The sequence below is a fragment of the Grus americana genome, chromosome 1 (genome assembly GCF_028858705.1).
Source record: "Grus americana isolate bGruAme1 chromosome 1, bGruAme1.mat, whole genome shotgun sequence".
NCBI classification, from domain to species: Eukaryota; Metazoa; Chordata; class Aves; order Gruiformes; family Gruidae; genus Grus; species Grus americana.
This window is the reverse complement of record NC_072852.1, coordinates 212028590-212045298: the sequence shown is the minus strand read 5'-3', so window position 1 is coordinate 212045298 and position 16709 is coordinate 212028590. Positions and strand designations below refer to the sequence as shown.

The window sequence follows — 16709 nt, the reverse complement described above, 5'->3', positions numbered from 1 at the left end:
CCATGCTGCTCTTCGGTTTATAATTAACCTTGTTTCAGTTTGTTTATTCATACAGCACTAGATATAACTGTGGTACCTGTCAAAACAAGTCAATCAAATGATACCAGTCAAAGCATTTTATATTACCCATGTTCCTTTCCTCCCTCCAAGTGGAATTTGATTAATTAGAAACCTGGATTGGACTTCATAGCTCCAGCTTTGACAATCTACCTGGATTTGTGCAAAGCATTTGACACTGTCCCGCATGACATCCTTCTCTTTAAATTGGAGAGACATGGATTTGACAGATGGACCACTCGGTGGATAAGAAATTGGCTGGATGGTCGCACTCAAAGAGGTGTGGTCAAGTTAATGTCCAAGTGGAGATCAGTGACAAGTGGCATTCCTCAGGGGTCAGTATTGGGACCAGTGCTGTTTAACATCTTTGTTGGTGACACGGGATGGGGGATGTGGGATCGAGTGCACCCTCAGCAGGTTTGCCGATGACACCAAGCTGTGTGGTGCAGTTGACAAACTGGAGGGAAGGGATGCCATCCAGAGGGACCTTGACGGGTTTGACAGGTGGGCCCATGTGAATCGCATGAAGTTCAACAAAGCCAAGTGCACATGGGTTGGGGCAATCCCAAGCATGACTACAGGATCGGTGGAGAATGGATTGAGAACAACCCTGAGGAGAAAGATGTGAAGATGTTGGTGGACGAGAAGCTCAACATGAGCCGGCAGTGTGCGCTAGCAGCCCAGAAAACCAACCATATCCTGGGCTGCATCAAAAGCAGCGTGACCAGCAGGTCGAGGGAGGGGATTCTGCCCCTCTACTCCACTCTCGTGAGACCCGACCTGGAGTACTGCATCCGGCTCTGGGGACATCAACATAAATAAGACTTGGACCTGTTAGAGTGGGTCCAGAGAAGGGCCACAAAGCTAATGAGAGGGCTGGAGCACCTCTCCTATGAAGACAGGCTGAGAGAGTTGGGGTGCTGGAGAAGAGAAGGCTCTGGGGAGACCTTAGAGCAGCCTTCCAGTACCTGAAGGGGCCTACAAGAAATCTGGGGAGGCACTGTTTACAAGGGCATGGAGTGACAGAACAAGGGGTAGTGGCTTTAAACTGAAGGAGGGGAGATTTAGATTAGAGAGTAGGAAAAAATTCTTCCCTGTGAGGGTGGTGAGACACTGCAACAGGTTGCCCAGAGAAGCTGTGGATGCCCCCTCCCTGGCAGTGTTCAAGGCCAGGTTGGATGGGGCTTTGGGCAACGTGGTCTAGTGGAGGGTGTCCCTGCCCATGGCAGGGGGGTTGAACTAAATGATCTTTAAGGTCTCTTCCAACCCAAACCATCCTATGATTCTATGATTCTATGATTCTAATGTCATTGATAAGTTCATCAGTATGATAGTGTTCTCCCTTTTGGAGGAAAAAAGAGATTATATAAATATTGCCTCTGTAAGCTTCAGTAATTTCAACGATAAAATAACACTGAGATATATTTTTTGTAATTGAATGTTGTAGAAGTGGCTGGCCCAGGGAAAGGCAGGACCTACCTCAGTTTGGGTTCCTCATTGCCTTGTCTGGTTGCTCACAGGAGCATGGTCAATGAGTCATGTCTCACAGCACAGCCAGGCTCGCAGTGATAGGGAAGGTCCTCAGTGGGGCGAGTTGTTCCCTGGGTATTTTCCGGTTGTACTATCTTGGTTTGCTGCCTGACACAGTTTCATAAAATCTGAGTTCATATAGTGTTGTGGAGCAAATCAGTTGGTTCCACATCTGTAGAAAATGATTGTGGCAAAAAGGAATTGGAGATCATATGGGAAAGGAGAGTGATATTTATTCATGAAATCTCCAAAGAAGTTACCCAGTTATGCTCATTCTCTCTTCATTTCACCCACATCCTCACAAGCCCCAGGATGCATGTGCCGAGGTGGTCTGGCTCACTCATGTGTGACACGAAGGACATGAGACATCGAACGTTTACCACATGTCTTGACATTTTCTTGATTGCAACCATTTTTGGACAGGTGATTTATGCCCTCTAGGAATCCACTGTTGTTATGGGGTGGTCCTTTACATTGAATATTTCTTCCTTCAGTCTCTAAGAGACAAGGTGGCTGCTCATTGCCTGTTTTTCTTCATTTACTGAACACATATCTCTATCGCTATAATCTGCTTTCCTGTTGGTTTTACAGGCAAGACAATGGCATATGTCACCTGCTGTAATCTTGCTGCCAACATCCCACTGTTACGGTACAGGGTCTTCTGCTCACAAGACACCTTTGCTGTGGTCTTAACAGGTCCGGACATTCTATCCAGGCTTGACAGAAATGACTCATTTTTAGTTTTACTGCTAGGAATATTCTGTATTGTCAATACACATAATTTCTCTAAGCTTTCTTCTTTCTTCTAGTGCTTACATGCACATTTCCATTCATATTTCATTTGTTTCTAGCCAAATATGTCTATTATGAGTCCTGTGCAGTTTGTGACTTCACCAGGTTACTCTGTCGAACAGGTCACTTTGTCGGTGGTAAGGCATGCTGTGGTAAAGCCAGGAATCCAGCAATTTTTTTGTCTCCAGAGCACACTGGTTTGGTTAACTACCTGCAAATCACACACTTCTTAATTACATTTTAAGGCTGTCATTTAAATTCTACTTTCTTTGGCCCAGCTAGGACTGTGAAATTCATGTTGTATTTACCCTCTAAAATCCTCATTCTGTTTACTGGCTTAAAATAAAGTTGGTTCTCTGTGTAGGATAGTAGCAAAACCCTATTAGGGTTATGAGTGAGAGTTTCATTTAACTTCACTTCTTATTAGAAAGCTGACATTATCTAGCTGCAGTTGATCTTTTAGGCTCCTTCTTTGGTTGCTGGAAAGTGATATGCCCACAGTGTGATTCATCCCCTGTGTCTTAAACAGTGATTTTATTGTTATCACATCATTGATGGACTAAGCATAGAGGAAGCCTCCAATGCCTAATTTACCAGAAATGTAGATAGGAGATATGTTTTTACTAATATAGTGATGCATTTAAAACATGTGTCTGGTGCAGGAAATAATGCAAAATAGATGTAAATGGTCACTGGTTATCTTTTTCTGAAATAGCTATGACTGAGACTTGGGAGGCTTTTGAGCTGTTTTGGCTGCAACTTTTTTTCTCTACGGCTTCATTACCTTTTCAAATATTTTAATGTTTACTGATATTCCAGGGAAAAGATATGAATAAATATCCTTGACTATTGTTAATATCAGCACTTTTTCCACAGTTTCCAATTTTGATGGAATAGCTCTTTCCCTAGTCTCTTTTCCTCTTTGTGATAATAGTAATGTCTCCTGTCTCGTTCCACTATTACACGGTATTATCCACAGGATCAGTGATCAGCATTTGTGGAACCCAAAGGCAGATGAATTTTACAAACACCTATCCAGTGGGAATGGAAGGAAATAGAGTTTGATTAATCTTCCCTAGTTTACACATTGACCCAATCTTATACGTGCCTGTTCTCTTTTGAACAAAGCTGAGCTTGACTTGGGTGTACACCAGTATTAAATCCAGTTCTCTTTCCTTTTTCCTCTTGGAGTAGTCTTCTCTTCTTCATAGAACCATAGAATCATAGAATGGTTTGAGTTGGAAGGGACCTCAAAGATCATCTAGTTCCAACCCCCCTGCCATGGGCAGGGACACCCTCCACTAGACCAGGTTGCCCAAAGCCCCATCCAGCCTGGCCTTGAACAATTCCAGGGAGGGGGCATCCACAACTTCTCTGGGCAACCTGTCCCAGTGCCTCACCACCCTCATTATAAAAAATATCTTCCTTATCTCCATTCTTAATCTATCCTCCATTTAATTCCTGTAGTGAGGAAATTGCGTGCTCTGTCCAAGCTGAGGTTTGCTGTGAAGCAGATTGCACATGAGCAAAGTAGGAAGCGAGAGGGAGGGCATTCCTCAAAGCAATTCCTGATCTTCTATGTTCTGATGGCAATGTTTTCCTAGCCACAGGAGTCAATAAGAAAAAGGTTTAAAATATGCTGGTTTATTTTGTGTGGGTTTTTTTTAATTCAATGGAGCAATGAAAAAAGACCAGGTTTAGAAAACATATCTTGCTGCCTGTGTTCCCAAATGTTGCAGTGATTCTCTGTTCTTAAAACAGAGTAGGAATCTGATATGAGACTAACCTTGTAGGTAGTGACAAGAGGGATCCACACCAGGGAGGCACAAACCTTTCTGAGGTCTTAAAACAGAAACCTTCAGTCTAAATGGAGGTGAGACTCTAACTCAGGTTGTGAACTTTTATAGCACTGATCTTCCCACTCACCTCTTCCCACATCCAGCCCCCAGCCTTTCAGAAACCAAGAGGGTGATTCATCTCATCGCTTTCAGATGTCTCTTTGAGATGAGATGAATCATGCTTTAAAAGCCCTTAATGATTTTTCATTGATTATAAAGGTAGCATGAATGATTAGAATAGTTGTCTGATGTCATTTGGTCATATGAATCCTACCCAAAAACTTCATTGTACCATACTTTCCTAGTGCCCTAGCAATTAGCAAAAGTAATTTCAGTAAAATTAAATGGGGCATTGTTCCATTCCCCGTTACTCCCAAGAAGAAATCTTTTAAAGAAGGCAAGTGTGATTAGGCAATGAAACTAAATCATTATCGATACGAAAGACATGGAAAATCACTCTGTTCGTCAGCTGTCTCACCTACCCACTCTCCCTTTCCTCCTCACAGTATTGCCCATCTTGTTCTGCTCTTTTACACCTTTTTATACTCAGTGCTGGTTTTTTTGGATCCCAAAGGCAGATCTTGCTTACAAACACCATGTAGCCTCATGCATTGTAACACATCTACATTTTATGTAGACTAGAGAAGTAGAAAAAGTTACTCCTTTCATCATTGCAAACTGTGGTAGCGCCTTTCTGGTTTTGCCTGTTCATATGTCAGTTGTGATACAACCGTGTAAACAAACAGCAGACACCAGCACTCCACTCAGCGCTGCAGAAGATGGAGGGGATTGTCTTTGCTACTATTTGCTTATATGGCAGCAAGATCAGGCTGAATTAGGAACCTCTTTGTGCAAAATACAGACCGGCTGTGTGGTCAGAAATGACCTTGCCCTTTACAAGCACATAGTGTTAATAAGGGGGAGAGAAGAGGATCAAAGCATACCATAACCTGATCTTCCCAAGGTCATGCCCTAGGTGAGCAGTGGAGCTGAAGAAGGCTCTCTGACTGCAGTCTAGCCCACTCATTTGCTGTCATCATCATTCTGGAATACTCTCAGATCTTCATTTTACTGGTAGAAGTGTATTCAGATGATTTTTGGGTCAAAAAGATGATAATTATGTCACCAAGGAATATTATTCAATCATTTTTCCTTGTCCACAACTAATATTTTAAAGAAAATTTCCATTCTTGAAGTTTTCTTAAAATATCTTTTTCCTTATTTGTTAGTAGTCCCAGGCTAATGAACAAATTCTTTCATGCTGAAGAAATCATAATCTTTTTATCCTTATAGTTGTCCTGGCAGTAGTGCATAAATAGTAGCAGTGATCAGCAGCTTTAGCTGGAAATTAAATAAAGCTTTATTTTAATTATCCCATACTTCTGAATTAACTTTATGTGTATTGTTAGTAGTCAATTAATTAAGTAGTATTTCAATTTGAGATATAGATACAGAGATTTCTTTTTGTAATTTACTATTTTGGCACTATCCATTAAGTAGTCGATTATGGTATCTGACCTCACATCTTTTTTAAGCTAAAGTAATGATCAAATGAAAATAATGTGAGAAAAAAAAATAAAATATATTTAATTCACTCAAAAAACCTTATTTCTGTATTCATACAGCTGCTAAAAAAGCCTGTCTGTATTAAATATGCCCTCCTTTAAGTTTTATTGCCCAAGCAGTCAGGCTGGTGAGTTTGCGATAAAACGCTAAATTCTAGGCAACTCATTTTTTACTATTGCATTTTACTGCTCACACTGCAGCTATTACTAACAAGTTTGTTTTAAGAATGACTGAATAGCATAGATTTCATAGATAAAGCTAGCAATTATCCTCTAAATAGGTATAACTATTTTTTCTGTACAGCTAAAAGAGAAGTGCCTGGTTGAAGCAATAATCTAAGCAGGTTATTGTCAGTAACAGATTATTTGTTCAGCTGGAAGTTCCCATTAGCTATATGATCTATGAAAAATTAGCTCCATGAAGTAGATTTTTATGGAAACAAAGCATAGTAGTTCCTGTCTTTTCTCTGACTGAGAGATAAAAACGTTATTATAAATGAAAGCAATGACTTGTCTGTTTATGCAATATGTCGGAGGATAGTAGAAGTAGGAAGAGGGTAAAACTGTCTTTTTTTTCTTCCCTCAACATCTATTTTGCCTTCTTTTTCCTGAATCATATCGGCATGTATTATTGACATTGTTCCAAAGTTTGGCTCTTTGGGCGTTTATCTATAAATTTCACAGATTACTGAACAGAAGTTAGATATGCACAAAGGACTATTGCATTCTCATTTCATGTATCCATAGCCAAAGATATTTGTGTCCTAGAAAAATATGTGAAGCAGATATAAACCATTTATCTTTCACTTTCGGAGACCCTTCACTGTGGTACTACAGAAGCTTGCAAAATCTGCAGTACTCCTCTCCAAGAATTTTTCAAATTGTGTGGACAATCAGAATACCTTTAATTTTGTTCTGATAGGTGGTGATGTGTTTCATACCACTATTTAACAACATAAACTCCAAGCTTCAGAGTTTTATTACTAGTGATGGCAAGTTGTGCCACAGCTTCTTGACGTAGGCTGCACTGGCCCCTGACGAGGACAAGCCATGGGTATAGAATCGTCACTGGTTCAATTCTTTTTGTCTCTACCTTCCTATAATTGTGCATGACAAAGAATTTCCTTCATTTATTTCTGTCCCTGACCTTCTAGGGAAAATGAAAGAGTATTTACCCTACAAATATCTCTTATGTTATTTGTATTTCTGTAAAAAATACTGTAATTGTACAGTAGATTAAATATATGCTACTCTTGCATTCCTCTTTAATGTTATGTATCATATTACTAATGTTTCATTTTCCATATCTTCTCCAGGTCTGGGATTCAGTATTGCAGGCGGGGTTGGAAACCAACACATCCCTGGGGACAACAGCATTTATGTCACCAAGATTATTGATGGAGGTGCTGCGCAAAAAGATGGGAGGTTGCAGGTTGGAGATAGACTTCTTATGGTAAGTATGACAAATTTAAATCACATTTTATTTGGCTGAAAATTGTTTCATGTAAAGACGTTCATTCACCATACATCTGACTGGAGGTAACCATTACAACTTCTAGAATAATTATGAGTTCTATTTCTGTCATCTTCAGTTTTTGCCATTTGTTATATATATTTCTGAGACTGCAGTTAAAAAATCATTACTCTGGAAAATTGACATTTTGTGAAGAGAAGGCAATGGGTTACATTACTTTGACAAACCTTTAACTGAGAAGAGAATAAAAGTATTATGCACATCAGTGACAAGTCAAAATGGACCAGAAAACTTTAAAGGAAGATTTTAGACAAACTGTTCATTATGGCAGTACTGATTCTACTGATTGTTTTGAGAAAATTGAAAGATGTGAAAAAATGGCACTAAACTGTCATGTGTTCCCACAGTCAGTGGACTGTCACCTACATTTCAGTACATGTGGGAATGCTTTACGTATATGTTCCATATAGATGTTTAAAAAAAAATACATTTTCCATCTTTTTCCTTGAGGAAGTGTACTTATTTTTCTGATGGATCTCACTTCAGGAAATTCTTTCTGATATTTGCAGTGCTAGTACATTGTTCCTTGTAGATAATTCTTTCCCACTCACAGAGTTTGTTTAATTCTTTGTTGAGGGAGAAATCCTGACCCTGATGAATCAGCAGAAGTTAATCTATGTCAAGTTGTATTCATGTCAATGCATCTGCATAGATTTCAGCAGGTAGAGAAATATTTTTTGAGTGAGTGCCATGAAAAAATGTACTGCAGTAGCTCTGTTATGTGACGTGATATCTAAGCAGTAAAAAATTGTCATCACCTTTTTTTGCTGCCTGCAAAACCGTGCCTAACTGAGGTTTGCTTTATTTGGCTAAGGACACTGTGTTCCAGTCACATGTGAAGATGACCATTCATTTGATACAGGGTGTTAAACAGAACTGGAAAGGCACTTGGTTGCGGGGTTGGTGACTGACTTTTTTTCATTAACCCAAGTGGATAGATAGGGTTAAGGGACAAATGGTGTTATCAAAATCAAAGCAAAATTAAACTACAACTTACAGTTTCTTTGGCATTTCTTCTTTGCAGGTTCTCAGCACAGTAAAATTTGAGTTACTGTTGTATAATGTAATTTTGGCTCAGTTTTCTACAGAAATGTATATTTGTATTTGCGCCTTGTTTTGTTATTTTGCACCTTGTAGCAAAACTGCTTGTGTTCAGCTGTTAGTTTTTTTCATGATGAGAATTCTTCACAGTTTTTGTGTCGTCTGTAAATTTTTATTACCTTACTCTTAATTTCTTCCAAATCACTTGAGATAATGAATAATATATACAAAAATAACCCCAAAAACCAGATGCAAGACCCCTGCATTCACCATCTCCAGTGTAATTTAATCAGGATGAATTTGAATTAAAAAAATAATTATTTTATACACCCCTATGTATAAATTCATTCTTTCCTGATTTATATAGGACTTATTTAATAAGCATCTCTTCTCAGTCTTGAACCTGTGATTCACTGCAGTCAGATATAAATGTTTCTTCATTGTGACAAGTTTATATTCCTGAATCTGACCTCTGAAAATGAGCAGAGGTCATTATCAGTGTGTTTGGTGTCACATCTTTATACTGTTTTCCTTTCAGTCCGGACCAGTTCTTGACGTACCATCATCTCCTTTTATTACTGCATGTAAAATGGGCAAAAAAAAATCAGTCATAATATTGCTCTCCACTAGTTACGTACTTCCAGAGCAAGCTTTTCACTGTTGTATAAGAAAATCCTAGTCTTTGTATACTTTAACCATTATATTTTTTGCAGATAAATTTACAAGATCAAAATCTATTTTTAAAATTCGTGCAGATTACAACCATGTTTCCTGGTTCTCTCAAACAAGACACCCTTATTTCTTTATAACTTGTGTACCTTCAATATTTTTTCTCTTCTACTTTGTGAAGTATCTGTCAGTTCATGGCATTTACTTCATGTTCCTTTGTGAAAAGTGAGTGAAAGAATTCATTACTTTCTTTTGGCAGTGTATCAATGCAATATTACCCTTGTCATCTATACCATCCTACTTCTGCTTCACTGATTTCTTATTGATTATATATCTGAACACTTCTTTTTTGTTTTTCTTTTTTTTCTTCTCAGTAGTGCATCCTTTCTTCATCTTTATTTTTTCCGTCGTTTCTCTATAAAATTTACCAGAATTTGTCATCCTGGAATTCTCAGCAGCTGCTGGGGGGCTCATTTCATCTTTGATTGTGCGAAATGCTTTCAGATCCCAAAGAACATGCAAATCAAATGCATTAAAATTTAAGATGTAATAAAAGACATGCTGCAAAATCAAAACTAATATTGAAATGTAAAACAAATAGGTGCCATCTGAGCATTTTGCAGTTTGATGACCCTACTGTTATTAAATGCAGATTGCTAATAGTGTGTTAAGCATTCAGAAGATGTATTATGTAAATACTGAGCATTGTGATTATTGTGAAATCTATACAAGGGCATATCTGTGCAATTATGTTTCTGTAGCACTGAGCCTGCATTTAAGTTGATTATCCTGAGCTCTTCCGCAGGAAAATGCTCCATTGTGGGATAATCTTGAGGTGCCCATTAGGAAAATTACTGGAGGAAGCATAGAAGTGCTCAAGCTGAAAACGGAACTCCGTGGTGTTTCTAGGTATACGTGAAAGGAACAGACCAGAACTCTGCTCTGAAGACTGACAGCTAAGAGGAAAATACTCCCATAGATAATGCCTATGGTAATGTCTACTACTGCTGGTAGTAATGCGTGCGGTGACAATATGACTGCACTGGGTGTCTTAGCTATGTTTCTTCTCTTTGTGCTGGAAGGGAGCAAAGGGAAATCACATACAGAGCATCATAGGCTACCATGATAATTCAGGGTTGGCTATAGGCTCACACCAGGTTTCTCAGGAATTTATCCTACTGAATGTCAAAAAATTCCAAGGATGGAGCTTGCACAGTGTCTCTGGGAAACCTGTTCTACTGTTTGACTGTCCTCATGAGGAAAACACTTTTACTTATATATAACATATATGTTTCAACATATGCTGCTGTCTCTCATCCCATTACCATATGCCACTCTGAAAAGCTGCTGGTAAGCAATGGGGTCTGCTGTTAGGTTTCCCCAGAGGTATCCTTTCTCCAGTCTGAACAAGCCCAGCTCCACCAGCTTCTCCTCACCGGGCAAGCGTTCCAACCCCAACCATCCCAGTAGCAATCTCCAGAACTTTGTTATCTTTCCTATAGCAGGGGACCAAAACTGAGTGCAGTATCTAGCTGCAGTCTAATGAGTGCTAGCTGTTGGGGAATAATCCTTCCCTGGATCTCCTGTTTCTCCTCCTGCTCCAGGATGTTGACCTCTTTGCTGCCAGGACACACAACTGGCTCATGCCCAGCTTGCTTTCCACCGAGAGCCCCAAGCACTTTTCCACAGAGCTGCTGCCAGGCTGGCAGTGCCCAGCCTGTGCTATTGAAGGGGATTAGCCTGTGCCAAGGGCAGGACTTACTGCTTCTCCCTGTTGAAGATCATAAAGTTCTTGCCAGCCCCTTCCTCCAGCCTATCCAGGATGGCAGCCCTGCCCTCGAGTATATGCACTTGCCCGCACGGTGAAGTGTCATCTGCAAACGTGATGAGAGCGCACTCCTCACTTCTTTCAGGTCATTGTTAATGATGATCAGGAAGAGCTGAAAAATGGTTGAAGAAGTTATTACCTCTCAGATAATAATTACTTTCTTTTATCTGATACCATAATCTCACTTTGGAAGAGTTTATCTACAGAATAGATAAATGAGAAATCAGTATAAAACTGTGTATTTTTACTAGTACAAAAAACTACTAATAGTTAGAAGCAAGGTATTCTTCAGGGAAAACTAAAAACATTAGATTTTAAAAGAAAATTTTAAGCTAATATTTATCTCATAAGTATTAGCTTTTCAAAAATTTGTTTCCTACACCAAAATACCCTTGCATGTTTGGGCCATATCCATTAGCCTGTTGCTTCTTGGCCCATGTAGTCAGAGAGATCAGACTTTGTGGGGTTATTTATGCTTGTAGGAAAAGTGATGTTCCTCACATACCAAGAGTTTTCATTTGATTCTGCTTTCTTGCTGAAAACAGAAGGAAGAAACAGGAGTCACTTTCCTTTTCAGAAATTTAGGCTTGCTTTCTACCCAATTCTGTGTTGAAAAAAAGCATGATGGTATTGTTTGATGGTTTCATAGGGCTGCAATTGGGTTGTGATTGCACAATTGTTGATACGTTCCTTGTAAGTTCGCCTACCAGTATCTGTTGCTTTCAGTTTGTATGTGGATGTAGGATCATGTTTGTGTTAATCAGAGCATATCATTTAAAGTGATCTAGGTTAGCATTTGGTTCTGATCAGAAGTGCTCTTTTAAAGTGATTTTGGGTGTCTTGTGGCATGGTCTTTTAGAAAACAAATTGGATTTTTCTTTTAATGAAACTGCAACAGAAAATGTGGTCCTGGAGCATTCCTAATTAGCATTGCATTGCAGCTGCAAACAGACACTTTAGTCAGCAGACTAGATATAATGCAAACTAACCCCCTTAAAACATGTATAGCATGGATGTCATACCATCCAGACCCTGTGTTGCTGTGGAGCGCTCCTAGTGCACACATTCTTCACTCAGGTAGGTGCACCCACAGATCCAGAGTTACGCTGCTGTGTCTGTTTATGGAGTACAGACATTACCCAGTTAGACTTAAAGGACAAAAACAGTGTGAACAGATAGTAGGTTTGTGATTTGTAGGTTGTACTGGCTGACTAGCACAAAGGAAACATATTCAAAAAATTATATTCTGAGTGGAGATTGAACCAACTCAGGGGCTTCGGTGGCTGCATTGCTTCTGATGCAGCGCTGGGCTCTGAGCCAAATTTAGACTGTCACTGACGCTGACCTTGCAATGCTTTGTCTAGCATTCAGACGTAGATTTGCTAGGATCGGTCTTTGGATGGTACCCTACCTATAAGCTTCCCAATTTATTCCTTCTAATGATACTGTCATCTGGTTATTCCTTCACAGCTGTAGCATCCTCATGCCACTTCATTAGCCTTGAAAACATTTTTTTTTACCAAAATCAGAGTAAACTGGGATTGAAAAATGATGGTCCACACTTGCACTGTGCATACAGTTCACTGCTTGGAGCCTGAAGCCCACTGCTCAGTCTCATATTTGTCTGTGAAACACAAACTCTTGCATTTCTCTGCAAAGAGCAGATCTGGTTTGGGACACTTAGCCCATAACTATTAATAATCTAAACATGCTAATATCAGAGGGATTAAGAGACTGTCATCTGAAGAAAGCCAGTTTCTCTTTATTCAGAGTGCAACACTTGTACAACTAACTCAGGAGTCCATGGAATTATAAGTAGTTAATCAAAACAGATTTACATCCTTAGGACAAATGATTTGACTTCAGCACTGAAAAATCTTTCACTTTTTGCAGCCTTTTAAATCATAATGAGTTTTTAAAAAGGCCTTCAGCATTCTAGATTTACAGCTGGCACATCACAGGTGTTTATGGGCAAATGCTCACTCAGAGTTCACTCAGGAAAATCCACTTTCTGAATGAAAAGTAGAATATTACACAAAAGCAAATATCACAACTGACAAATTAAAGATCACCTCTTTGTCTCATTCACTGAGTGAATCAAATCTCTCTTACCCTAAATCAATAGAGGAAAAGAATGAATTCCCTTTAAAAAAAGCAAATTAAATAAAACAGACTTATTCCTCCAGAGCTCCTATTCTGTTACCAGTTTATGCTGTTGTGAATGAAGTTATTCTTTAGAGCACTTGTACAGTCATTTTGGGGATTCTAAGCTTTTCACTCTAGCTACTTCTCAGTGCCTTTCTTTTCCAATATGAATCTAGGAAAACTTCCAAATAAGATAATTCTTATTTAGGTTTACACTTCATTGCCTTGATTATGATATTTAGGAAAAAAACCCCACCCCAGTCTTTTTATATGTCTTTGGCAACATTTCTTAGTTATTTCCCCCATCACTCAAATAGCTTCTTTGATTTGATTTGTATCTTTAATTTCCTTCTCTATTGCTATATTATTTCTTGCTTTTATTATTTTCCTGTAATATCAGTATGTCTTTGTATGACACACTTCCTATTTAAAGAAACAGCTTTCCTAATTTCTTTTTTACTTCAGATACTGTTTGCATTTCTGAATTTTATGTATATGGAACTTTTGCCGTTAGAAAAGCCCCACTTGCTCCATGCCTGTTTTCCTTCTGACTCGTCTCCTTTGGCTCCTGTGGCAGCATGTTGTGGCTCAAGCCTCTGACTCTTGTAACTAAACTGACCACCCAGATAAATTTCTTCTTTAGCATTTGCCTTAGGGTTTTTCTCCCCCTTAATTCATTGCTACTTAAGTTGGCTTCTTAAGGCCAGAAAGTTGGCATGCAGTACCTCTTCTAGCCACTCAGTTCTGACGTCAGCCCTTCTACACAAAAGTTTCAGCATCTCAGAGGGTTGTATGCCATATACACTTTGATTTCTTATTTTGTGCACATCTCCCACTCTTTATCTTCTCTACTTCTAACTCAATTCTTTGTTTTCAAACTACATGCTCTGCTAAGCTCATCTCGACAGCAGGAAATAAAGCTTTGGTATCATGCATTGACTTTGTCATGACCACTGAAAAAGCCAGATTTAGTACTTGAAATTCTGTTAAAATTGGCATCTTTTATGGAAACAAGAAAAAGCTCAAGAAATAGTGTCTCTTGGAGATTCTGAGAGATTCTTCTTTCTCTATAAATCTTACCGTAAAAACCAACTGCAACATCATATTTCCTAATAATCACCATCTCTGGCATGATGTTTTGAAGAATGATATCCAGAGATTTCCTTATGAAAAACATAACATATTACAGTCATCTTGCAATAATGTCTAGGGAGCTGAACAATATAATTCTTCAATGTATTCAGATTTTCATTTTTGTATATGAGAATACATACAGATGCCTTTATTTGTAATCTTTGTTATTTATGATCAAAAAGTTTAAAAGATACTGATACATGCACATATTAATATTAATGGGAAATGTAGGTCCAAAGCAAGGACTACCTTCCAAAGGAAACTAGGCAATGCATAGTATATTTTTGTATACAGTAATTCTAAATTGACATTGGCAATGACTAAGGAAAGTGGTTTTATCTTCTTCTCATTTAAAAGGGACCTTATGGCACCACTGAGAATCTTTTAATGAATGGGTCAACGTGTTTGTTTATTGGTTTATTTGCTGTGGATGTACATTAAACTTGTCTTTATTTCTTTGTTCAGTGGGAGCTGAGCAGTTCAGGACAAAATTAATTAGTAGCAAACTTCCTTTCTAGAAGTGTTCTTTCTAGAGATGAGAAACCTCTAATTTTCTCATTTGGGATGAGTTTGAATAGCAATTTTCATATAAGTTGCTGGAATACTTTTTATAGAAGAACTCTGTTTACTTTGAAGGGTCTTTTTTTTTCCTCAAGTTTCCTTCCAGTGTCTTTTCGCTGACGTTCTCCTCTTTATCTTTATTTGACTCCTGCATTACCTTCTTTCAAGTTTTACCAAATTCCAGCTCTACGTATTTCAGTTTTCCACAATATTCTGCACACTTAAGCTTATATATACTAGAAATCAGAAAAAACAAATCATTGTATGTAAACTTTGCAATCTTCTCTAGGATCTTAACATGTATAAAGATAATCATAATGCATAACTTCTTAGACATTAATTCTTAGTTTAGAAACACTTGGTCTTTAATTCTTATCTTAACTTCAAGATTTGTACAACTTGTACACAGCGTTGGTGAAATACCTGACCTATAAAGTTATTGTCAGAGAGATAAGAAGTAGGACCCTTCATAGCAAATATGTTTTATATGTATCATAACAAATTTTCTGTTTCTAAAATGGCTGTTTATCCTCTAGCTGCACAACTGTGACATCCAAGTGTGTTGTGATGGGAGTACAACCATCCTAACCACAATTTTTATCAGCTAGATTTCCAGGAAATTAACTTTGGAAAAAAAAATGCAACAAGTCAATTTATGTCTTAATTGTTTTATGCACTCCTAAAAAGACAAAAATTCAAAATCCAGACAGTGCTATGATATTTCAGTTTCTGTCTTTATTTGACGAAGAACATTTATTTACACAGCAGTATAGTGGGAGGTTATTATGTGAGATTTTCTTTACTTCAAAAAGCTTACAGTTAGGATGAAACACAAGATAGGTACCATGTACAGACGGCGTGGGAAGGAGAAAAGGTAAATGATAACTGTGCAGTCATATTTCCAGAAGTGTAAATCTTCAGTATTTGACAGTTTTGAAATACATAAACAAGAAAGGCTTAATTTCAGTCACTTCTTGCTACCAGCCTAGTAATCTAAAAGACATTTATTTATCAAAAGTGTATATGTATGTTACTGCTCTTCATAACAAAGAAAAACAGAGAAATTTATAGAAGATAGGGATCAGATTTTTATTTAAATAGAAGACCTGTCAAAATACAGCATACAGTGTCAGCAACTATTCTGAGTGTTAGGCTGTATCATTGCTCTTCATGTCAAATTGTCATAACATGCCTGTCATTGTGTCTTTCAATTAACCTTAAAACCAAGTCTGAGAATTATACGAGAAACAAAGTTTAAACAGAATCCTTATGTTTGGCAATACCGTCCAATAGTGATCATTCTCTCTTGATATTGATGAAATCGTCTGCGTATGAAGAGTCCTACAGTGAGTCATAACAACTGATAATTTACTGATACTAAATTTGCTAGAGAGTATGTATTTTCTTCTGTGGCTACAGCTGTACTATGTTACACTATAGGTGAGGAGCTACTTTTTATTCCATCTTGTGTAAGCTTTAGAAGGAATCCTTGCAATAACTGTAGAAGTTGGAAGACGGACTTTAAATATACAACATTCACCTTGAAATGCAGGTTACTGGAACAGGCTCCCAGGGAAGTGGTCATGGCACCAAGCCTGTCAGAGTTCAAGGAGCATCTGGACGACGCTCTCAGTCATATGGTTTAGTTTTACGTAGTCCTGCAAGGAGGAGGGAGTTGGACTCAATGTTCCTTATGGGTCCGTTCAAACTTGAGATATTCTGTGATTCTATGATTTCTCTTGGCTTATACCACATGTCTGAAATCTGTACCTACACCCTTCTTTACTTCTGTCTTCTATCCTATATTTTCTCCATTGAGGATGTATGCTTTTTCAGGCAAGGACCATTCATTATTTTGTTCATAGGAGTACAATCTTAGTATTGACATTCTGTGGATATAGTGGATTTATATGTGAATACATTTTATACACTTCTACAATAAAACACTTCTGACACTTTTCTTTTGATTTTCTTTTTCTGCAAGTAAAGCATAAATAGGCAAGGTTTATTGTCAC

General features: G+C 38.2%; 1 protein-coding gene across 26 annotated transcripts in view; it reads left to right on the top strand.

Annotated features, from left to right (window-relative positions):
- Positions 1-16709, top strand: part of DLG2 (discs large MAGUK scaffold protein 2) — a 1065252-nt gene that overhangs the window by 749778 nt on the left and 298765 nt on the right. For all 26 annotated transcript variants that reach the window (XM_054813806.1, XM_054813780.1, XM_054813784.1 and 23 more), the window contains one exon: positions 7099-7235. In XM_054813806.1, the coding sequence (XP_054669781.1) occupies positions 7099-7235 (137 nt within the window). The remainder of the gene's footprint in view (positions 1-7098; positions 7236-16709) is intronic.